The sequence below is a fragment of the Diceros bicornis genome, chromosome 22, assembly GCF_020826845.1.
Source record: "Diceros bicornis minor isolate mBicDic1 chromosome 22, mDicBic1.mat.cur, whole genome shotgun sequence".
Taxonomy (NCBI): domain Eukaryota; kingdom Metazoa; phylum Chordata; class Mammalia; order Perissodactyla; family Rhinocerotidae; genus Diceros; species Diceros bicornis.
Window position 1 is genome coordinate 23,029,195 of NC_080761.1, and position 25,376 is coordinate 23,054,570.

Below are 25,376 nucleotides of genomic sequence, written 5' to 3' on the forward strand. Positions count from 1 at the left end.
AATTATGATAAGAGAAAAAAGAAAATATTGGTCCAAGAAGAATTAAACTACTTAAAACATCAGCATTAACACTGAAAAAAACCAGCTAAGGATGGAACAAAATAAAATTTCAGGCCAATCTCACATGGTGCAAAAAATTCTAAATACAAGATTTTCTAGTTGAATCCAGCAAAGTATTAAAATACCAAGTAAGATTCATGACAAGACAGCAAGGATGATTCAACCTTAGACAACCTATGAAGCTGGTATTCCTGTTGGGGGTTTTAAGGATGAACCTTTATGGCTTTTCCTCCCTAAAGTCTAACTAAATAACAGAAATGGAGTAAAAACGGTTCAATCCCACAAGGACAAGAGGAATAAGGGAGGAGACATCAAGAGCTGGAGAATTCAGTAAATATTCAGAAGATAAAAGATAGCAGAGGGACAACTAATTTAGCAGCATATTATAGGAACTATGGTGTAAAGGGGACGTGAAAGGGAAAAGGACAAGAAAAGAGCTAACTCTTCTAAAAAAAAAAAAAATCCCCGAGACTCTTAGAACTAGGAAATGTCAAGTATAAAAGATATCACATATTTAATAACATTCTTGTAGAAAAATTAATTTTATATTAGGGGAAGTAGAGTGTGGCACTAGGAGTTACTTCTGAGTTCTGTAAGTCATTTAATTTTGTTATTTCTCCACCAGCAATTTGGATACAATGATAATTGCCATGTACATATTTTACAGGGATTTGGAGAAGTAAGATTTTGCTATAAATAAATTAAAATACTGTTGAGCCTTCAAAAAGAAGACATCATGTAACAGAGTTACCCCTACCCTACCGCCCACCCCAATGCCTCCGCACCCCTTCTATACACACACCCTGAACACATAACACTGGCAGCCAAGCTCCTGCCATGGAAATTTGAGGTTTATTCTCTGGAGAAATTAAATGAGAGAGGCCTGGGACTTGAAGATAAAGGCATAGAAAAAGGGGAGAGGCTGAAAACTGGTAGATTAACATAATGCTTCAACCACCAGGAATGCTTCAAGTTATGTGTCTTCCCCTAAGCCAGGTGAGTCAAAATTTAGCTTCTGAATGGTCCTGGAGAACAGAACCCCCGCATAATTTGGGGATCGGTTAGCTAAAAAGCCCACTTTCTTGCCCAATCATCCTAAAATAATAACATAAACAAACAACAGAATAATCTCTTATATTTCAATTTCTGCTATTAAGATAACTAAATCCAATTTTATCATTACCCTATTAAAAAATTATAGCCACCCAGCTACAAAGATCATAACGCATATCTATGGGTAGTTTTGAGCAATCCTTCCCAATTATCCTCTGTGCAACTGCTATACTTCCAAATCTTAGTTTCCCTCACAGATGAAGATAAAAAAATAAGGAATGAGGAGGATCTTAGACAATTCCCAAACAAGAAGTTGTCTTATAATCCAGACCTGAACACAAAAGTTAAGGCAAATTAGCATAATAAAAATTTCAATACAAAATCTTACATGTTTATCTTTCCTTTCTACAACATCTTGCTTTTGTTTGCATTTTTGAGATGTCTCCTTAATATCTGTTGCCTGTAAGATTGAACCAGAAGGGGGGAAGTTCGTTAAAAATTCAAGCAAGCCAATAATGTGGCCCCACCCACGCTTTTCCGTGATTTCTTTCAAACCAAATTATCAAATTTGGTTTGGTTATTATCGATAACCAAATTTGGTAATTATCACCAAAGATACCAACAGTCATTTGCAAAACTATAAAAGGTTATTCCTATTGATATTAAAAATAGCTGCAGCAATATGCATACGTATGTTTATCTCTTCACATTTATTTTCTCAGGTTATTTCATCTGACCCTAAAGACAATCCTATAGGATAGCAGGGTCTATAGTTTAAACCATTCTCAAAATAATCTCTGACTCCAAAATCTCCCCTAAAGGTGAAAAGCCATGACCATAAAAATTTAAGTTATATTTTCAAAATATAGAGAATATTCCATATGCCATTATAGTATTTATTCTAAAAACCATCAGGTTTTCTCTACCACCCTGTTCTAAGAGGGAATATAATTTCAAAGCAGATGTAATAAATTCACAAAAATAGTTCAGTATTTCTAAGAATACTACTCTGAATCCTCTTGTAATTTAAACAGTCACATTTCATTTTTCTCTTTTTACATCTCAGAATTTCTATAAAGTAGCAACCCTCCAACAGTGATAATTAGGACCTTGAAAGCCCTATGGGGGTAGGATTCCTAAAGAACTTAAGCAGCCAAAACTACAAGTAAATCTACAAAATATTTTTTGTATTTGCTAAAATAAAATATAGGAAATCCAAAATTGAGCCAGACACGTACCTTCTCTTTGATTCTAGCCTCCAGATTGTGCCGCTGTTTTTCAATTTCTTCAATTCGATGTGTCATAGGAATCTGCCCTTCTTTAAGTTTTCTCACTTCTTCCTTCACTCGGTCACGAGCTAGTTTTACTTCTTCGTATTCCTGACGAACGTTTTCATACTCCTTGAAACGAATGCAAGAAACAGAAGTTAATGCACTACTAGTTTAAACAAATGCATATACTAAAATCAAGGTAAAAGCAGAAACCAAATCTATGAAAAGACTATTTTGACATCCCTTTGGTAGTCTATTACTATAAAATTTGCCCTGTGAAACAACTTCAAAACAAGTAAACACCAACATAATGATTCACTAAGAGTCCTGACTGATACTCACTGAGCATTCATCTCTACCACTAAGCTGGACTCTGACTTCCATCTCTTCCTGTTTGTGAAACTTATATCCTAATGGCTACTAAAATGAGGCTCTCCTCTAATCTCCCAATAAAGATAAAAGAACGTATAAAGAAGCAAAAGAAACTCAGTTATGAAAAGTAAAACTGAAAAAAAGAAAAAGGAAAATGGGTCAAAAGGAAAACAAAAAGAAGCATGCTGATGAAAATGATACTTGCCATGTCACAGGAATTAATAAATATTTGCTAAAAAAAATAAGTGGAGTGCTAAGAGAGCACACAGTAAGAATGAAGGGATGAAGAAAGGGAAGAAGAAAAAAGAACATAAACAGAGCAAATCAAAAAAAGAAAATAAGGGAAAAAGATTGAAATCAATCTGAGAAAGAAAAGGGGAAACCAAGACATCATAAGACAAAGATAAAGTAGGTGCAAGAATAATAATGAATATAGGAAAAATGTAATCAAAACAAACTGAAGAAAGAAACAAGTTTAAGAGTAACGGAATTATGGGACAGGGTAGGGTGAAGCGGGGGTGGGGAGAGGGCCACAAATATAGCCACATATTTTTCTAATCTAATAATTATTTCCATCCTAACCTTGGAACAAACATTATAAAACTTTCTTATTTTGTTCCAGCCATTGTAAAGTAATGGCATTGAGGGAATTGAATCTTTAGCGTGAATTGTGGTCTTAAATAATAAAATATACATCATGCAGTGATTAGAAAGAAAACAGTAGCCTCACTAAACTTATAATGCATGTGAGTAGAAGATTACAGTTAACATTCTTCAGCTATAGATTCCTGTAGCTGAAGTCGATATTAATGCCACACTCCAAGGAAATGCCCAGTGACCTGAGGACAAAGATTTAATTTTTACACGTGTAAACATTTTTAGATCACTAACATTTTATAAAACACAACTATCTGTTGAGGACTCAAATATGGAAGTTAAGGGCATAGATTTAATCAAGTGTTATTTCTTAAATAATAATAATAAAATAGCACACAGCTATATAACACAAAATGAGACAGATAAATTTTATGATGTATGATATATAAAGCAAAAATGAACAAAAGCACTACTTCTAATACACAATAATTACTGCCTTCTTTATAACTTTTCTGTTACTTAAAGAACCACTACTTTTGCCTCTAATAACTAAGACTTACCACCCATGGCCTTTTTGCTTCAAGCATCTCAATCAAATCTAAATGTCGCTTACGTTCATAGAACCTCTCCACATCTTGTTTGTATCTTTCATTCCTCTGAATCATTTTCTCTAGATATTCAGTTTTCTCTTTGCATGAGGTCTAAAATAAATATTTATTTAACAGTTAGTTTAAGTGAAAAAAGACAACAGGTCAAATCTTTTAATAAAAAACGCACATGCTAGCAAAATTTCACAATAAATAATTCCACAGGAGATCTCAGCAACTGTGTAAAACTAACGTGCAGACCTGAGTTCCGGTCTAGGCTCTACAACTTATTAATCATGGGGCTATGAGGAAGCTCTGCCGCCTCTCTGAGCCTGAATTTTTCTTGCTTAAAGAGAAGAGACATATGTGGCCCATTCCAATCCTCAAGGGGAGAAGCAATTCAACTTACTGTAGATGAAAGTTCAACAAAAGCTATAACATGATATACAAATGAAAAGTAGTATTATGATTATGTTATGTAGTATGTTATGAACATCCATGACTTAAGAACTTAGAAATGAGATAAAGAAAAGCTAACATTCAGCCTTTATATTGTGAATTAACAAATGCAAAGATGTACTGAGAACCTAGTAGAATATATGCTTGTTTTCCTTCAGAGGATGGTAGGTAGTTTCCATGAGGGTTTCAGAAGGGAGTACTAGATTGTTTGATGTGGGGAAGGGTAAAAGGACTGATGGAGTATCTGAAATAGGATAAAATAATTACAACTCTTTGGGTCATTCAAGCTGAATAAGTATAATAATAAAAATAATATTAAATTATAACAAAACATATCATCAAGTACGACAGTTACAGTTTAAGAGAAAGCATTTGTTTACGAGATTTCTTATTACAAAAGTTTACTGAATTTATTTTAGTTGCTAAGACATGGAAAATGATTCATTAAATAAAACACCGTTTCAAATGACATGATATAAAAGGACATCTTAATTTACATGTTTATTAAAGGTAAAAATAAAAACTCAACACTGCAACTAAATGTATAGTTCTCTTAAGTCTACCCTCATGCAACTGAAAACATACGGAAACTGGTTCAACAGAGAGGCGACATTAAAAGCTATATGGTATCTGCTGTACTACCTAAAGCCTTACAGAGTGCCTGGCACATGGTAGGTGTTTAACAAATACTGAACGAATAAAAGAATAATACTGAAACTTCCTGAGAGAAAAAAATACTTTATAATTCTATTATTGGTTCCTTAGAAATTCAATTAATAACAGGTATTTGACAAAATGATAGTCAATTTTTTCAAACTTTACATTATGGAATCCATTCTCACTTTTTGTCACCTAATTTAATTAACATTAGCAACACAACCCTGGGTGAAAAAAAATCACAAACATATGAATTCACTCCATGAATCAGAACTACACCCACATTTTGAGACATAGAAATCAATGAGGGACAATAAAAATAAGTTGTCTACTTATAAATACCTCTAGCTGTTTTTCTTTCTCCCTGAAGTTTTTGAGTTCACAGTGGTATCTGTGCATTTCTGGAGGACCAATTGACTTCTCAGTAGCTTCAAGGAGTTCAATTTTACTGAGTTTAGCAAATTCTCCAACTTTATCCTAGAGCACAAAACTTAAATATTACCAACTATTATCGTTTATAAATATCTTCAAAACATATGTCACTCAATGATCACACCTATCAAGCAGAAACTCATTTAAAAGAAAAAAACTATTCTGAGAAGTGAATCTTAATATAAACCCTGTCCTTTCATATATATTATTCTTTAAAATAATAAAGATAAACTTAGGGTATAAACTGTTATCTTCTTGAGAACCTTTAAAAAATTTCTGTCAGTATTAACAGGTTGAAATGTTTATATACATATAATAAATAGTTTGGAAATAAAAAAAAAAATAGTCCTCTGGATTGAAATGATCATTATCTACCACACATCAGTTAGAATGTTAGAAGTTAAAAAAAAAATAGATAGTCTGACATCAGCTGATAAATGTTTTCACATTTTAGTTTTTATTTAATTTGGACATATATAATCAAATCATCGTTTCTGAGGAAAGAAAATGAACTATAATTTTCCATTGTTGTAACCATTACAACATCCCTTGAAAAGAATTTACATTCTTATACAGCATAAAAAGGAAACATTATGGGGCCGGCCCCATGGCTTGGTGGTTAAGTATGCGAGCTCCACTACTGGTGGCCCGGGCTCGGATCTCGGGCGCGCACTGATGCACCGCTTCTCCGGTCATGCTGAAGCCGCGTCCCACATGCAGCAACTAGGAGGATGTACAACTATGACATACAACTATCTACTGGGGCTTTGGGGGCGAAAAAAGAGGAGGAGGATTGGCAATAGATGTTAGCTCAGAGCCGGTCTTCCTCAGCAAAAAGAGGAGGATTAGCATGGATGGTAGCTCAGCGCGGATCTTCCTCACAAAAAAATAAATAAATAAACTGTGAGCCTATTTGCAAATGTCTTGCCTCTTGTAAAAAAAAAAAAAAAAAGGGAACACTACGTACAAAATTTTCCCATCTTTACATCTAATGTTCACATACCTGAGGTAGAAACTGGCAAAGATTGCCCACTTGAATATTTAAGGCTGCAACTTGCTCTTCTACTATTTTCTGGGTTGTAGATTTTTTGTTGATAAACCAAAAGGACTGATTTTTTGCCACATCAATCTCACGGGTGATTACAAGATTTCCAGAAATTTTGAACCTAGTTAAAAAATAATTTAAAAATGTTTATATTCAAAATATACACATTATTTTAGAAACAAAATTTCCCAGTCTCTTGCACCAAAGGTTCTCAGACAGGAGTATCATAATTTTTATTCCTTTTGATATTTTGGCCCCTCCAAAAAAGGAAATCCTGACATTTTATTAGTAATATATAACTGACCACATATAAGTTACTCCTCTTTCAACATTCAAAATTATTTAAACTATTAAAATAACATTAAAACAAATGCCAATACTAACTTCCAAACACTGCCAGAGGATTTGCATATCTGGAATTTTCATCCTTTAATCATTATGCTATTCTCTAATCACACAGGCTGACTGCAATTCAAAATGGGTTGGTACATAAAAGCATGTAACAGTTAAAACTTGAAACTCCTTCTACTTGGAAAATGTATGAATGAAAAACGACTCTTGCATATGCATTTCCAGTCATTAAAACTAGCCTGCCCACGAAGGCAGCCCATGGCTTCCTCATCATGTACTCCACTCTGAATTGAGAGGGGACTACATCACATGGCTATAAAGGAACATTAAACAATAGAGAATCTGAAAGAAGGGTATTTACTTATTTCTTGCTTTTAGAAGTACTACTGCTCCACACCTCTCATCTATTCATCCATCTTCTTCATTGGGAATCAGCAGCATGTGGTAGAAAGATAAATTATTGGTATCCAATGGCTAAATAACAATGATAATTTGTAAATGTTGTATATATAAACTATACTGTAATCAGAACACTCCAAACAGTAAAATTTTAGGACTTAAAAAAAAAGTAGTTTAAACTTTCATTTCCAGCAGAATGACTAATAAAGTACCCTTTTTGATCCTCTTGCTGTAAACAATTAAAAATAATAAAATATTAAAATATCTTCATAAATGCCTTTATGAGTTAGCATGAAAGTAAGGAATTCTGGCCAAAATCCCAGAGCAGGTAGGAACCCAGAAATAGAAAAATGAAATCAGCTTTCACTCTGAGGGCATTTGGCCAACCAGGTAACTTGCCCATTCACTTTCATGATGTCCTGGGAGAAGGGTGTTGCAGACAAAGCCCAGAGCTACCCAAAGTGGAGAGTCTACCAGAAACCACCCCCAAAAAGTCATACCCTCAGTGTAAGGGTAAACTAGAAATACTCCATCACCAACGTCACCACTAGAGATAGCAAGGTAAACTGCCTTGAACTGTGCAACAAGCAAAAAAATCGCCCCTAAGAATTACTAACCACAAGTCAGTCTCAAACACATTTGTATCTTGAAGTTACAGGACATACCCAAGGAATTTCAAAACTCTCAAACTGAGAATTCTATATATTGTGATACTAGATTGAAAGTATCCTCCAATGGTCTGTGACAGCAGCTAATAAAAACTCCCTCTGCAGGAATCTAACTTTATCCTCAATTAACATAAAGTTCAAAGAGAAAGGAACAGCTCACTGGAAACATACAAACATACACAAAACAAAGCATCAAGAGTAAGTACTAGCAAAAAAACCAAAGAGAAATCATATTGGAATTAATGGACTCAAGTATAAAATAAGTATGTTTACTATATTTTAAGAAATAAAAGATTGACAATATAAGCAAACAACAAGCAGATCCGAAAAAGCACCATAGAGAAATGGATCTAGAATGCAGCACAAAAACATAAAAAAATTAAAAATATGAAAGATGTTAAGAGACACAGATGACTAAGAAAGCCTAATAGCTGTCTAATATGAGTTCTAGAAGGGAGACAGAGACTGGGTCAGTGCCTATATTTGAAGAGAAAACAGATAAGAATTTTCCAAACCATGGATTTAAGAAGCTCATTAAATCCCAAGCAAAATAAACAAAAAATAAATCTACACCTAAATATATGATGTGACACTATACAACACCAAAAACAGAGATATGATTTCAAAAGCCTCTTAAGAAAAAGAGAATTATTATCAAAGAAACTAAGATTAGATTCACATCAAAAGACAATGGAATTATACTTTGCATGTGCTAAGAAAACACCTATCAATGTAGAATTTTATATCCAGCAAATATCTGTCAAGATTTAGAGCAAAGTAACATCATTTCAGACAAAAATTGAGTGTTCTACTAGAACACCCTCATTAAAGGAAACTTTCAAGAATGTCCTCTGGCAGAAAGAAAGATCCCACAGCACAGAGCAGAAATGCAAGAAAGAATGAAAAGCAAAGCAAACAAAATATGTGGGGTAATTCTAAACAAATATTCACAGTATAAATTAATAATAGTTATTATATCCTGAAGAGTTTAAAAAATAAGATAAAATAAAATAGCATATGACTTCTGAGAAGTTACTAAAAGTACTCTAAGGTCTTTAACTATTCGATAGGAAGATAGAGATATTTAACAAAGTCTAGATACTATTAAAGTATTTGTGTTAAAAATTCTAATAACCACTAAAACAAGAGAAGAATGCATAATTTCCAAAACAATACAGAAAAATTAACAAAAAAATCCAAACGAAGGCAGAAGAGAAAAGAAATATTGAAAAGTGGGACAAATAAGTACAGAATAAGGCAGTACAGATAAGTACAAACATATAAATAATTACAATAAATGTAAATGGAATATGTGCATTATTTAAAAGACTATATAAAAAACAATACCCAGCTACACTTGTTAAAGGAGATACAAAAGTTAAAAACTTTAAATAAATGAATGAAAAAAGATAACCAGGAAAATACTTAAAAAGAAAGCTGCTAACCACATTAATGGCAAATTAAATAGATTCTAAGGCAAAAAGACTCAAAAGATAAAGAAGTCAGTACAAAACAATAAAAAGTTCAATTCACTAGGAAGACAGAACAATTTGAATCTTAGCTGCAACTAATAATACATAAAGCAAAAACTGACAGGACAAGGGTAACTGACAAATCTACACAGAGGGACAGTGTAGTACACTTTTCTCAGTAATTAAGGAATTGATCTGACAACTGAAATCATCAAAAATGTAGAAGATTTAACAATATAATTAATAAGCTTGAACTAATGGACAAATACAGAACATTGCACATATAACAGCAGAATACTCATTCTTGCAACCAAACAGGTAACAATTATAAAAACTCACTACAAAAAGTAAGCCTCAACAAACTTCAAAGGATTGGTACCATAAGGACCATATATATATACACACACACACACATATATATATGTATATTTTTTACCACACTACTATCAAAGTGGAAATCAATACTAAAACATAACAAGAAAATCACTACATTAAAATTTTGAAACAACTTCTAACTATGAACTCACAAAGGAAATGAAGAAAATATTCAGAATTAAAAAATAGGAAAATACTATACACAAAAATTTGGGGATGGAGCTAAAAGCAATACTGAGAGGGAAATTTGTAACCTTAACTGTTTATATTAAGGAAAACAAAAGACCGAAAATTAGTACAATAAATACCCATTTCAAGAAATTAGAAAAAGAATAAAAGAAACCAGAAGTCTAAAGAAGAATTAGTAGAGGTAAGAATAGAAATTAATGAAACAGAAAACAGTGATATAAGACAGAAACCACAATGCAAAAGTTAATTCATTGAAAAAGACTAATAAAACTGACAAATCAATTTTTTCAAATCAAGAAAAAAAACGTGAATGAAAGAGGGGACTAAAACTACAGAAGACATTTATATAATATGTCTATGATACAACATAATATAATACATATATAATAAACTTACATATAAAGATATTATTTAGGCCAATAAAATTAAAAACTAAGAAAAAAATGTTTTAGAAAAGTATAAAACCCTACAATGTTTCAAGAAATAGAAAAACTAAATAATTCCATTACCATTAAATAAATTAAATCAGTAGTTAAAAAATTAAAAAACAAAAAACTCTAGGCCCAAATGATTTTACCAGTAAGTTTAACCAAACATTCAAACAACAAATATTTCACAAAATACAGATGCAAAAATCCTAAATGAAACATTAGAAAACCAAATCTAGCAATATATCCAAAAAATTACAACCACATTAAATTTATTCTAAGAATGCAAAATTAGGTGAACATCAGGAAATTAATCAAATTTATCAATTAAAATAATATGATAATTGAATACAGGCTGATAAAATTCATTCCCTATTCATAATTAAAAGCATACCAAATCAGGAACAGAAGGGAATATCCTCAATCAAGTAAATGGTATTTTCCAAAATCCTACAATAAATATCTCATTTCTCTCCAGCCACATTACCATTTTTCTATTCCTCAGCAACAACAAACTTAAGTCCACCTTAGATCTTTTGCACAAACTATTCTCTCTGCCTGGAATACTCCACTCCCAGTTCTTATGGCTGGCTCCTTTCTATCTTTCAGTTCTCAGCTCACAAATATTCTCAACAGGCCTTCCTTGAATATTCAACAGGAATAAATCAAAGCACCACCACTCCCAAACCTTGTCAAAGGCCAAAGATGAGCTAATCTCATTAAGTTGTTTTTTCTCATTTTACTTGACCTATGAGCAGCATCAGACACAGATTACTCCCTCCTCCTCAAACTATTCAAAGCATAGCTTTCCAGGTACCATATGCTTTTGACTCACTAGCAACTTCTTCTCACTTTCCTTTCCTAGTTTTTCCTATGTTCAACCTCTGAATGCTGCACTGCAACAGGTTTTAGTTCTTAGGCTTCTTTCTTTCATCTGTTATCTTCTCCCTTGGTGATTTCATCCATCCTACTGACAACTCCCCAAATGTATTATCTTTGGCCCACACTTCTCCCCTAGTGACAGGTTTATATGTCTAACTGCCCATTGAACATTTCTACCTGACTGTCTACTGGGCACCTCAAACTTTACTCCGTGTTTTATTGACTCTGAAAAGCATTTGTTTTTGTTGTTGTTATTTTTTTACATCTTAACATTTCTGAAATTGGGATGCACATTTCAAACTATCTGTGTCATAGTTAAACTGGAAGCTGCATTTTACAAGTGGTGGCATCTTAATTCAATGAAATATGATTTACTCCAAAACAAACTTCTGATCTCATCCCCAAATCTCCTGCAGCAGCTTTCTCTACCTCAGTTAACAGAAACTCTGCTCTTAAGCATGCCAGATATCTTGCAGTCCACCTTGATGCCTCTCTTTCCTCCAAAGCCTATATCCAAATTGTGAGCAAATCCTAAGCTATCTTCATCTCTCTTAGGGTTACTATATTAGTCACTTAACTGATATTCTTGCTTTGGCCTCTGTTCTCTTACAGTCTATTTTTCACAAGGCAACCTAAATGATCTAGTTAAAATTTAAGTTACATCATGCCACTCCCTCTGCTCAAATCCTGGTGGCTTCATATCTTATTTAAAATAAATGCAAAGTTTTTATATCGGCCTACAAGGCCCTATGAGCTGGCTCCCTGATATTTTCAGACCTTATCTTTTACTAATCTGTTCAAGGTGATCCAGTCACACTGGGTACCACCTCAGAGTCTCAGCATTTGCAGATTCCTACCTGAAATGCTGTTTCCCCAAATATCTCCATGTTCATCGCGTTATCTCCTTCATGACTTTGCTCAAATACTATTTTCTCAGTGAGAACTTTCCTGATCATCCTGTTTTATATCATAAACTCCACTCTGGCACTCCCTGTCCTCCTTTCCTGCTTTATTTTTTTACATAGCACATATCACCAACTAATATAATATACATTTTACCTATTTATCTGTGCCCCCCCCATGCCCCTAATCATAAATTCCATGACGACAGAATGCTATATCCCCCAGCGATAGGTATTCAATAAATATTGAAAAATGACTGCATAAATGTATGCCGGAGATTACTCTATCCACCATTCCACTCAATGAGTACGTGGCCAGTTAATGCATTAGTTCAACAGCAATAACAATTTCTACAACTAATGATGAGCCATTTTGTGTCTGGTACTCTCAAGGCTATGTGAACCCTAGTGGAACAAGTGACCACAATGTAACTATGCTAAGCTTGGGGAAATGGAAACCTTCCATTGTCCCAGACTTGGTAACAGAACTCTGGTTAATAGTCACTGGTTAGATTATCAGAGCTAGTAGCTACTGCACACCAAGAAGTTTACCTCTTTAGATAACTAAGAAAACAACTAGGTCTTGGTGATTCAGAGTAGAAAGTCAGGAGTGCTTCAGACCTGCAACCATTCATAATGGACTTTTGAAACTTAAATATTAATACTCCCTCTGCATTTATAAATATACCTGGCTTAATATACTTGTTTCAGTTTCACTATCCAAGAAGCCATTGTGATCAATCAATGGTACCAAGGCTAACCCAGGAGTATCTTTGGCAGTTATTTTTTTTAATTGACATATAATTTACATATCATATAATCCACCATTTTAAAGTGTATAATTCAATGTTTTTCTTATTGTGGTAAAATATACATAAAATTTACCATTTTTAGGTGTACAGTTGAAAGAATATGTATATCAACAACGGTTTTTAATATATTCACAAGATTGTGCAACCATCACCACTATCTAATTCCAGAATATTTTCATCACTCAAAAAAGGAGCCCACAGCTGTTAAGCAGTCACTCCCCATTCTCTGCTCTGCTCATACCCCAGCAACCAATATTTTCTATCTATGGATTTGCATATTCTGGACATTTCACATGAATGGCATCATACAATATGCAGTCTCTTGTGCCTGGCTTCTTGCACCAAGCATAATATTTTTAAGGCTCACCCATGCTGTAGGATCTATCAGTACTTCCTTCCTTTTTAAGGCTGAATAGTATGCCATCGTACGGATATACCACATTTTGTTTAGCCATTTATCAGGTGATGGACGTTTGGGTTATTCATAATTTTTCACTACCAAAATTAGAAAAAAGCTAGTTTTGTGCAAATGAGTAAATGTTCTCTAGAATAGTAACCGGATCAAAGAATATTTGTATTTAAAATCTGATAGACACTCCCAAATAGGATATACTGTCTACACTCCCACGAACAGTGCAGGACAGGATCCACTTCCCTGTACCTTCATAATACTGAATTTTATTCTTAAATTTTTCTAAGCTGAGAGGAAAAAAATCCTCATTTTGACGTCCTTGAGGTATAGCCTCTTTTTATATTTATTAGCCATTTACTTTCTTTGCTTATTTTCTATTAAGCTGTTTATAATTTTTACTGACTTCCATGAGACATTGGTATTTTCGTAATTTTAAGACGTAAATGTTATCTGTGCTGAAAATGTTTTCTCCCATCCGTCACTCATTTTTAAGTATGATACCATTATTTTTAGCTGAATTTTTATGGAACCTAAATTTCCCATCTTTCCTTTTTACAGTTATTGGGTATCCTGTTCTGCTTAGAAACGCCTTTCCCTTTCTTAAGATTTAAAAATTATTCTATATTTTTTCTATTATTTTCAAAGTTACATATTTTTTCACTCAACTTTTAGCACATTTAGATTTTATTTATGCATAGGAAGTTTGATAAAGGTCTAAATTTATCTGTCTAAAAAAATTAATAGCCAATTATTTCAACTCCATTTAAGTAATTTATATCCCACACTTAAACTGCCTCCTTTACAATAAATTAAATTCTCATATACATGTAGATCTGCTCCTATTCTCTCCATTCTGCTGCTCTAATTTTCTGTACCAATACCATATTATCAATGGCTTTATAGTACACTTTAACATCTGGTACACAAATGTGTTATTCATGATTCTGCTTTTTAAAAATCTTCTTGGGTTTTCTGCCACATTTATTCTTCCAGATGAACTTTAGAATCAACCTGTAAACTTACCTGTTGAGACTCTCGTCGAAATTGTATCAAATTTATACATTAATTTGAAAAGGACTGACGTTAATAATGATATTAACTTTATGTTTCTAGGAATATAATATGCTTCTCCATTTATTCAGGTCTTGGTTTTGTATCCTTCAGTAAAATATTATCATTATATTTTAATAAATTGAGTATAATCTCTTGTTTTCTTTTTACTTCCATGTACGCCTATTTCTCATCTCTACATAAAAAAAAAATTTTCCAACAATTTTTGAGTAAAAAGATTATTTCCTCATATCCCATAAATTGACAGGACTACCAGATAATCTTTAAGAGCTATTTCAGCTCAAAAATCCCATGATTTTCTATAAACACTCCAAAAAACAACACTCTCTAAAAATCATCTAAACAATGTGCACATTCACATATAAAAGACTGAAAAGTATATACACCGAGGATGGTCAACTGGTTTCATCTTGAATACTAACTCTGATCCATCAGATATGGCTTCCAAGAGTGGTAAATTGAGAACATCTAGGCTCGAGGGAAAAGAATACCACAATGAATTATCAATTTCTATCATGACGGAGGGAATTGATGACGTAAGTGCTAAGTATTTGCCATACATGAGATTCACCAACTATTAACAGTGGTTATTTCTAGAAGTAGAATTATGGCAAGAAAGCCTTCACTTTCAACTTTATACACTTCTATATTGTTTGCATTGTTTTAACAAGCAAGCATTACTTTCAAAATCAGCAAAAAAATATTAGACATCTTAAACTTCTAAAAAACACTGCAACTTCTTAATGAATATTTAACAGTATATTTCTACTTCATTATCTCTCATAAATTTATAATTTCCTTAAGAATTTGTCCAAAAGAAAATTCTTCCAATTTAGGTTTTAAAAGATGAATTAAAAGAAAATAAAAACCTACTTCTCTAGATAAAATATTCTTTAAATATTATTTCCAATATTTATGCCATAATATTATATATTACTCTTTTCTGAAGTCATCAGGAAAGCACGAACATAAACTAAGAGATTATACAGGCAAGAGTGGTTTCAGCCCTTTTAACACTTACAATTCAATTTCAACCATGCCTTTGGAACATCCTCTCTTCACAAAAAAGCCAACCTAAGACAGAAAAAATACAAAGTGAGCTGTATGACGACATTCTCAGGCTAACAATAAGAGATCTGGCAGTCATTATTATTTGTCAGAACAAGATTCTTTCAGTAACTACTTTGTATATCCATTCCTGTCACTTTCTAAAGTTATCCTTCTCAGATTTGTGCCCCTCCATTGTTTTCACCCACAAATAACAATAATAATATTAGTTACTATTTATTGAACCTTCTATGTGCCAGAAAGCCTCTTACAAAGCTCATGACAAAGCCAATAAATGGTACAAAGCAAGGAAGTGAACCCAGGTAATCTGGCTCCAGAGCCTGTATACTTAGCCACTACACCAAACACACTCTTAGAAAGAAGAGCAAAAGCCACTGGGAAAATAGGTCCCATACTACATAGTCACGTGCTGCATAACGACGTTTTGGTCAATGACAGACCACATATATGATGGTGGTCTCTTAAGATTAGTACCATACAGCCTAGGTGTATAATAGGCTATACCACCTAGGTTTGTGTAAATACACTCGGTGATGTTCGCACAATGACAAAATCACCTAACGATGCATTTCTCAGAACACATCCTCGTCATTAAGCGACGCATGACTATAATCATAAAGCATAATGCCAAATCTCATTACCACTGGAGACTTCTATAGAGCTGTACATATTAAATATTACTAACAACCACTCTAATACGACCCATCTTGCTATGAATTAGGATATACCTGTCACCCACCACTTTTTAAAAAAAGCAATATACATAGTAAATACAATTTAAGGAAGTACAATTTACTTAGTAAAATAGACATATTTGAGCTAGTTTCTATATGTACAGTACATAAGCATAAGCATGAAAACAAGAGTCTGGGCCTAAACAAATCAGATGGGATCTTAAATCAGGCTATAAGTAAGTAATACTAAAAAAAAAATTAGAAAATACACCTTGCAAATAATTATCTTTTTAATAGTGGTAATGGCAGTGATGATGACAATTATAACCACAACAGCTAACATTTATTAAGCAATACTGTATGTTGCTGTGCTAAGCACTTTATATATATTTTCTCACTTAACACTCATGAGCAACCTTATGAGGTATATATTATATCCATTTTATAGATGATGAAGCTGAGGCCCAGAAAGATGAAAAAGAAAGACTGTTCTTGTAACGAGAAAGTATAGCTTAAGATTAAGAGTACAGGTTTTAACATACACTGTCTAGGTTCAAATCTCAACTCTGCCATATACAAGTTGTCTGACCTTCACCAGGTTACTTAACCTTTCTGTTTCAGTGTCTTCATAGATAGGGAAAACAATGGCATTTTTGTAGGAGTGGTATCTGCTCATTAGTTTGAAACAATTAAATTACTTGGTACCAATCAGAAGAAAATAAAAATCAGGAGGCAGTTCTTATCCTTATAAGCATATGGCACTGCCAGAATTTCTTTGAGTGTGATGAATATATCATGCCAGTGTTAATTTACATTTCTCTGAAAATGTATTTACTGGCTGTCTAGGTTATCTCTTCTGTGAGACATCTGAACCTATCTTTTGCCCATTTTTCTTCTAAGTTATTGTTGTGCTTGTTATATGGTCTAGATACCAATCTTTTGTTGTATACGTTATATATACCCTCTAATTTGTGGCTAGTCTTTTCTCTGTGAAGTGTCTTGATGAATAAAGTTTCTTAATTTTATTATAGTTGAATTTATCAATATTTTCCTTTTTGGTCTACGCTTTTATTTAAGAAACTTTCCTTTAACCTGAAGTCACAAAGATATTCTCCTCTACTACCAATATCTTCTAAAAACTTTCTGGTCAATCAATTTAGATCTTCAGTCCACCTGGAAGTGATTTTTGTTAAAGTGTGAGAATAGGACTCAATTTCATTTTTTCCTATACAGATAACCAATTGTCTAAGTACTATTTATCCATCTTTTCCCCACTCATCTACAGTGTCAATTCTATCATAAATCAACTTTCTACTAATCATGGCTTTGAATTTGGGCTCTTTATTCTGTCACATCACACTGGTCTATTGTATACTTCCCCACCAATACCACAATGTTTTAATTTACTCTAACTTCATATTAAAAGTTTTGATACCTGATAGGGCAAGATTTCCCATTTAATATTTTCTTTAGAAGTTATCTTAGCTGTTCTTGGCCCTCTGTTCTTCCATCTAAATTTCAGAACCAGCTTGTAATTTGTTATATACAGCATCGGGATTCTGACTAGAACAGTAACTATGTAGATCAATGTGAAGAAAGACATTTTTATCTTACATCTTCTTGCCCATTAATACAGTGTATCTCTCCATTTACTCAAGCTTTAATGTTTTTAAATAAAATTTTATAATTTCTGTGTATAGGTCCTGCATGTCTTGTGTTAATTTATTGCTATGTAACTTGTACTTTTGTTGCTATTGTAAACGGTATCCATTTTTAATCACAATTTCTGTTCACTGTTAGTGTACAGAAATGCAATGGATTTTTGTTATATAATCTTATATCTAGCAATTTGATAAATTCCAATTTGGTAAATTCCTATATTATCTCACCAGGTCTATCTGGAGTTTCTTTTGTGGTTTTTATGCAGACACTCATATAATCTGTGAATGACCGTTTTCTTTCTTTCCAACTCTTATCTCTTCGTCTCCCCTTTCTGTTCTACCTACAACTTCCAGTACAAAGCTGAGCAGTGGTGACAGGAGGTAACTTCAACTTGTTCCTGAACTTGCTGTACATTTTCATAGGTATCTTTTATGAAACTAAGAAACATCCCTTCTAGTCCTAATTTGCTAAGGGTTTTTAATCTTAAACTACTGTGGAATTTAATTGAATGCTTTTTCTCTATCTATTGAGACGATCACACAGTTCTTCTTTAAAACGTGATGTATTATGTTACTTTTTTTCTAATGTTCAATCAATCGCTCATTCCTTGAATAAATTCAATTTGGGCATGATGAATTATATGCATTTTATGTATTATTAGACACAGCATGCTAAAGTTTCTTTCTTTTGAGATTTTTGCTTCTATATTCATGAGTGAGACTGGATTGTAATTTTCTCCTCCTATCCTTGACTGATTTTGGTATCTAGAGTCATATTCTCTATGTAAAATAGGAAATTATTGCTATTAGAATTTGTCCATAATTGTCCTTGTCTAGTGTTCTCTATGAGAAAAAATTTAACAGTGGATTTATCTTTTCTACTTAGAGTCAGTTTTGATAATTTATATAGTTGTAGAAATGTATATAGTCACAACTTTTTAAAAATTTAAACTTTATTGGCATAAGTTGTTCATAATATTCTCCTACAATCTTTTAACCCTCTGCTGCATTCTGGTAATGCCCTAGTGGTAGTATTTAGGGCAGTTCATGAATATTCTGATTCTCCTTCAAGCCTATGGTAGGAGCGCACTTGCTCATTATATCTGACACAAGATGACTTGCTTTCTCCAATGAAATGTGGATGGAACATTGTGTCACTTTTTGGAAGAAACTTGAACAGCCAGTTCCCTTCCCTAAGGTGGCAATCATGGAAGAACGTATTGAAATGAAGACTCCATCAGTCTAAAAACCTAAGTGACCACAAAGCACCTACACTGGATAAGAAGCAAGAGTAAGAATTAATCTTTTGTATTTTTAAGGCACTTAAAATTTTAGGGTTGTCTGCATCACAATATATCTTAACTATTACTTTTTTCATTCCTTATATTTTTTCTTCTTTTTTCCTCCTGCCATTATCTTCTCAGAAGTTACTGATTTCATTAGTCTTTCTGAAAAGTAATTTTTGGTTTTGTGGTCCTTTTGTATCATTGTTTATTATTTCATTAATTTCTGCTCTTATTTTTCAATTCCATTAAGATTTCTTCTTTGACCTGTGTATAATATATAAGTATATATTTCATTCTGGAAAAATGGGAAATTTTAGTTATCTTTTTGTTATTAGTTCTAACTTAATAGCACTGTGGTCAGAGAATATGGTCTGTGTAGTACCAATTCTTTGATATTTTTTGATACTGGCTTTATGGATCACTATATGGTTAATTTTTAGAAATGTTCCATTTGTGCTTAAAAAGAAAGTGCACTCTCCAATTGTTGAGTGCAGTGTTTACAATGCGTCCATTAGGTCAACTTAACTGTTGTTCCTATCTTGGTGTATTCTTAATAATTTTTCATCTGATCAATCTATTGATTACTGATAGCTCTCCCACTATGGTTATGGATCTGTTAACTTCTTAAGAGTTCTGCGATTTTGCTTATATATTTTGGAGCTAGATTATGTGAATTCAAGTTGAAAACCAGATTATCTTATTGCTCAGCTGAACCTTTCATCAATATTTAACGACCATCTTTATCTCTAAAAGTACTTTTTGCTTTAAAATTCTATTTTGCCTGGTATTAATTCAGCTACACCTACTTTCTTTTGTATATTTGCCTAGTATGTATTTTTTCATCCTTTTACTTTCTGTAGCTTTTTATTTTAGATACGCTTATTATAAACAAAATAGAATTGAACTTTATTAATCTACTCTAACAGACTTTCTTATTTACCGAGAACTTAGACCATTTATAATTATTGTGATTATATGTCCATGTATTTCTACCATCTTATTTTATGTTTTTTAATCATCTCATTTTCTGTGTTTCTGTTTCTTTTCTCCTCCTCCTCCTTCCTTAAGATTCCTTCTGAGTTCTCTGGGCAGTGGTTGCTTTTTTCTTCACTTTTCTCATTCTACTTTTTTACCTCTCTCATTTGAGGGTTATATAGTTCAATTTTTTTAGTGGTTTACTCTAGAAATTTTAACACGCAGATTTAACTTAATAAACTCTGAAGTTAACCAATTATCTTAACTTCCTCCCAACAATACAAATCTAAAGAATATTTTAACTCTGTCCCTTCCTTCCTGTTGTCCAGGAAGGATAATAGTTCTATCTTGTTTTTTTTTTTTTTTTTTGTGAGGAAGATCAGCCCTGAGCTAATAACATCCATGCTAATCCTCCTCTTTTTGCTGAGGAAGACTGGCTCTGAGCTAACACCCACCGTCAATCCTCCTCCTTTTTTTTTTCCCCAAAGCCCCAATAGATAGTTGTATGTCAAAGTTGCACATCCTGCTAATTACTGTATGTGGGATGCTGCCTCAGCATGGCCGGACAAGTGGTGCATCAGCACGCGCCCAGGATCCGAACCCGGGCTGCCAGTAGCAGAGCACAAGCTCTTAACCGCTAAGCCACGGAGCCGGCCCCTATCTTGTTTGATTTAAACTTCACAAATTAGACATCAATATTATTTTATACAGTTTACATATAATTTTCCTACATGTTTATATTACTATTTTTTTTGCTCACCATTTGTTCTTACATCTCAGACTTTCCTTCTGGGACTATTTTCCTTTCTCCTAAATTATATACTTTCAAAGATCCTTTAGTGAGGATTTCAGGTTTTATTCTGTTTCTTTTTTTCCCACGCTCCCACTCTGAGAACATAGTACTACCGTGTTTAGTATTCTGAAATTCACTACAATATGTCTATTTGTGTATTTCTTTCATTTATCCTGCCTGGGATATATTAGGCTTATTGGATTTAAGCGTTCAAGTTTTTCAACATTTCTGGAAAATTCTTAGTCATTCTTTTTTTCAAATATTGCCTCTTCCTCAGTCCATTACCTCACTTTGGAGATACTCATATGTATATTGGATTATCTTTCTTTATCTATCATGTCTTAACCTTGATTTTATATTTTTTTCTCTTTATCTCTACATTGCATTTTTTTGAGGGGGGATGAAGATCAGCCCTGAGCTAACATTCACACCAATCCTCCTCTTTTTGCTGAGGAAGACTGGCCCATCTTCCTCTACTTTATGTGGGACACCGCCACAGCATGGCCCAATAACGGGTGCGTCGGTGCACGCCTGGGACCCGAACCCAGACCACCAACAGTGGAGCGCGCACACTTCACCGCTACGCCACGGGGCCGGCCCCTCTATACTGCATTTTAAGAAAATTTTTCAAGTATTTTAGTTCACAAATTCTCTTCTCAAATGTGTCTGCTTTGTTGTTTTACCTGTCCATCAAGTTTCTCTAAGTAATATATTTTTATTTCTTTAAATTCTATTGAATTCTTTTCCAAATTTACCTGATCTTTTTGTTACTTATTCCTTGTAAAACCTGTAACCTTCTTTTATTCTCTTAAATAAATTAAATATCCCTAGTTTATATTCTATACCTACGAGCTTTGTAGGTCTGTTAGCTCTCATTTTTGGTGATTTATTTCCTCCTGTGTTTTGTGATTTTTTCAGGCATGGATTCATGAATTTCTTGGGACTTTATGTTAGAATTCTTTTGAGGACTGGATTGAAGTTATTTTCCTTCAAAGGACTGGCATTTGCTTTTGCCAGGTGCCTGGAAATATTACTCACTAGGACCACTTTAAACTAAAATTACAATTTATGATATTTAGGCCACACAGGTAATATGAATTCTGGCCCCAAACAGGTGTTAAGACTTGTAGTTAGGAATTCTTTGGAAGATTTTCTTTTTTTTCTCCACTGTATTCAGAGCTAACAATGAGATAAGTAAGTAACCCACTGTCTCATTGTGTGATGTTGTTTTCTTTGCTATACACAGTACTTGTCTTCTAGTTTTACCTTCTCACTCTTCCCCATCTTCAGGACCCCAATCCTGTGCAAGCAACTCAAAGCCAAGCTATAGGGTGCAAGGTGAGCAAATGCCTGTGGGGAAACAACTGAAGAGCTTGCTTACGTCTTCAGATTCACACTATTTTGTTTCTGCCCTCGGTAAATTTACTTCGCCTTTCCACAAGCCCAGCAATACACTTAAAAAGATATATATCTTTTTAAGTGTAATAGTGTAAATAGTGTAAAACATTTTACACTATTTCTAAGATTACAGGTGTTACATACTTGGAGATTCTCTATGTATATAGTCCAAAATACTTCTAGAAATGGAAATCTCCCAGCTTCTCCACCTGCCAACTTCATTCTTTATATGCAAGCATCACACATTTGCTATACCCAAGGAACTGAGGTACAGAAATTGGTTTGTTACTAAAAGCAATTTATGGCTTTGAATTTTCTTTAAAAGTACTTATGTTAACTCACCTTATCTGCCCGTCCCATGAAAGCAGGTTTGCCTGCTAATCCAAGGCAAATGGCACACACGATGCTGGACTTCCCTGTTCCATTAGCTCCAATAATCATATTCAAGTGGGGTCCAGGAGATACTTCACAGATATCATATGTTCTGAATTATAAAGAGGTGAAATTACTAAGCAGAGATAAGAAGTGAAGAATATTTTTTTTACAAAAGCACTTTTTCTTGCTTTACATTTTTTTACAAAAGGACTTTTTCTTGCTTCCACTGCTTCACCTAAGGGTCAAAGATTTCCTAACTGCTAAATGCAGTGGGCTCTTTTCAGTCCTGTTACCTGACTTCAATGCAGCAAATGATATTTTTGAAACACTCTTTTTCCTTGGCTTCTTTGGTAATACTCTCCCATGATTCTTTTACCACCCTGCACAGTTCCTTCTCAGTCTGTGAGTTCCTCTTCTGCTCACCCTTCAATGTTTTACTCCTTCTATTTGTATTTCCTTTTGGGGAATCGCAACCATTTCTGCAACATGCGTATAACATGACTCCCAAATCTCTCACCCGTTCACATTTTCCTGTAAGCTCCAGACCCTTATAAATACTGCCTACAGAAGATCTCTTTTAGATCCCTCACAGGAAACCTCAAGTCACAGGATCCAAAAGGCACTTATTATTATTCTCCCCAAATTGCTCCCTCTTCTGAGTAACACTATATCTGACCAATTAATCAAGGCAGAGTTTTGAAAAAAATACTGCATTTCTCTCTTACTTTCATACCTCACAAACTGCAGCCAGATGCTGTCAAATCTCTTTCCTTTCCCCTCCTACTCCCCACTGCTACTCCTATGTTCAAACCCTGATCATCTCTTGCCTTCATATTGTAAAAGCCTTCTTGCCTCCAATCTTGCACTCTTTCTGAATCATCCTTCACACTGCCTCCAGAGTAATATAAATCACATGTCGTTCCCTGCCTAAAATGCATCCTGGTTGCCTACAGGATGAAGTTGAAAGTCCTCACCATAGACAACACAGACCCTCAATAGTTGCCTACCTCTTCAGAACCAGCTCTGTACACATATTCACTCACATCCTATGTTCCAGCCACAACGAAACACTGGACACTTCCTAAAAATAACAAACTGTTTCAGGCAGTTCCTTCTGTCTACAATGCTCTTTTCCTAAGACTTTCATAACCTCTTGTACAAAGCCCTTTCTCATAGCTGTGGATGAAATTAACCACTTCATCCTTTCTGCCCCCATGGCATCCTGATATATACCTTATTATGGTAGGTACCTGATTATACTGATCTTTCCTGATCTGGATTCAAATAGCAATTTGGCTACTTATTAGCTGTATAAATGTGGGCAAATTAACCTCTCTGAGCTTATCTCATCAATGGAGATAAGGTACAGAGTTGTTATGAGGAAAGAAGGAGAGCATCGTATACATAAAGCACCTACTTCTATACCTGGCACATGATGGGTGCTTGAAAAAAAAAAAGTTGGTGTTGTCATTGCAATTCTGTTTCCCCTATGCCACTATGTGCAAGCTTTTGAAAAAAAAAAAAAGACTTTGACCAAATGAACGGGAAGGTGCTAGACAGACACACGGTATTTGTGTTAAAACATATTTACTAAATTCTAAAGTGATTATTACGATTATTAATTGTCAGAAGGAAAAGAAAGGAACCAGTGAAGAAAGCTGGATTTGGAAGGGTCAAGGGTCTGTTGGGAGGCCCAACAACTGAGAGTAACGCTTAATTTTCTCGTACATTTCCACCTCCATCCGGAACAACCTTCACCATCTCTGTTCACCTGGCAACTGCCTACTATTTACGAACCTGCCACAGCACCGCTGCCACTCTGACTTAACTGTTGCTTCCTTTGAGTTTCCAGGGCCCACAGTTTTGTGAATTACAGATTATGTCCTCCCTCTATAGGCCGTTGACTCCCGGCCGGCAGAGATCTAATCTCTACTACGTCCACTGCCCGCCATATGACGCCTTCAAAAAACGTTGGCGGAATGAATTAAAAAAAAAAACCGTATCACTCAAGACACACGCCTACCGCACCAACACACACGTCAATCTCCACCGCCTACGAGTAAACCTCCTCACGGGAACCCCGGCACGACGCCACGGTCAGACCCACAAGCCGGGGACACACCCGCCCGCAGCCCGAGCCCCCGGCCGCGGCCTCTGGCCACTCACAGGAAGTTCTCCATCGCGATGCGGACGATAGAGCCTTCCACGAAAGGCCCGGACGACTGCAGGGGCCGTGGCGGCGGCGGCGCCGGCGAGGCCGAACTCCTTCTCTTACTCGGGACCTCGGATGAGGGGTCTCTCGGGAGAGGTCTCTTGGAGGCCAGGGGGCCTGGGGTCGCCGTCTTCCTACTAGGAGTCGCCATCCTGGCTTCCTCTCCGGCCCACAGCGGCTTCCGTTCGCACCGACCCGCAGCCCCAGCACCCCAGCACCCCAGCGCCCCGCTCCCGCGCGAACCGCCCCGCGCGCGACACCGCCTGCGAGCCCGCCCCGCGCCTGCGCAGTCCCGGCCCGATGGCGTCAGCGGCCACGCCCCGCCCCGTGCGGCGCCTAGGAGGCTTGAGCGAGTGAGCGCGAGAGTCGTTCGGGTCCTGCGTGATGGAGCTGTAGGACCTTCTTATCTGTCCATTTCTGGATTTTTCAGAGTTGTTTTT

The 25,376-nt window shown here is 34.8% G+C and overlaps 1 protein-coding gene across 5 annotated transcripts in view; it reads right to left on the minus strand.

The window, feature by feature from the left end:
• Positions 1 to 25,151, minus strand: part of SMC5 (structural maintenance of chromosomes 5) — a 76,913-nt gene extending 51,762 nt beyond the window's left edge. For all 5 annotated transcript variants that reach the window (XM_058565688.1, XM_058565685.1, XM_058565690.1 and 2 more), the window contains exons 1-8: positions 24,891 to 25,151; positions 22,692 to 22,833; positions 15,516 to 15,568; positions 6,492 to 6,654; positions 5,399 to 5,533; positions 3,914 to 4,054; positions 2,352 to 2,513; positions 1,502 to 1,573 (exon numbers count right to left, since the gene is read on the minus strand). In XM_058565688.1, the coding sequence (XP_058421671.1) occupies positions 1,502 to 1,573; positions 2,352 to 2,513; positions 3,914 to 4,054; positions 5,399 to 5,533; positions 6,492 to 6,654; positions 15,516 to 15,568; positions 22,692 to 22,833; positions 24,891 to 25,087 (1,065 nt within the window). In that variant the 5' untranslated portion in view covers positions 25,088 to 25,151. The remainder of the gene's footprint in view (positions 1 to 1,501; positions 1,574 to 2,351; positions 2,514 to 3,913; positions 4,055 to 5,398; positions 5,534 to 6,491; positions 6,655 to 15,515; positions 15,569 to 22,691; positions 22,834 to 24,890) is intronic.
• Positions 25,152 to 25,376: the final 225 nt, after the last annotated feature.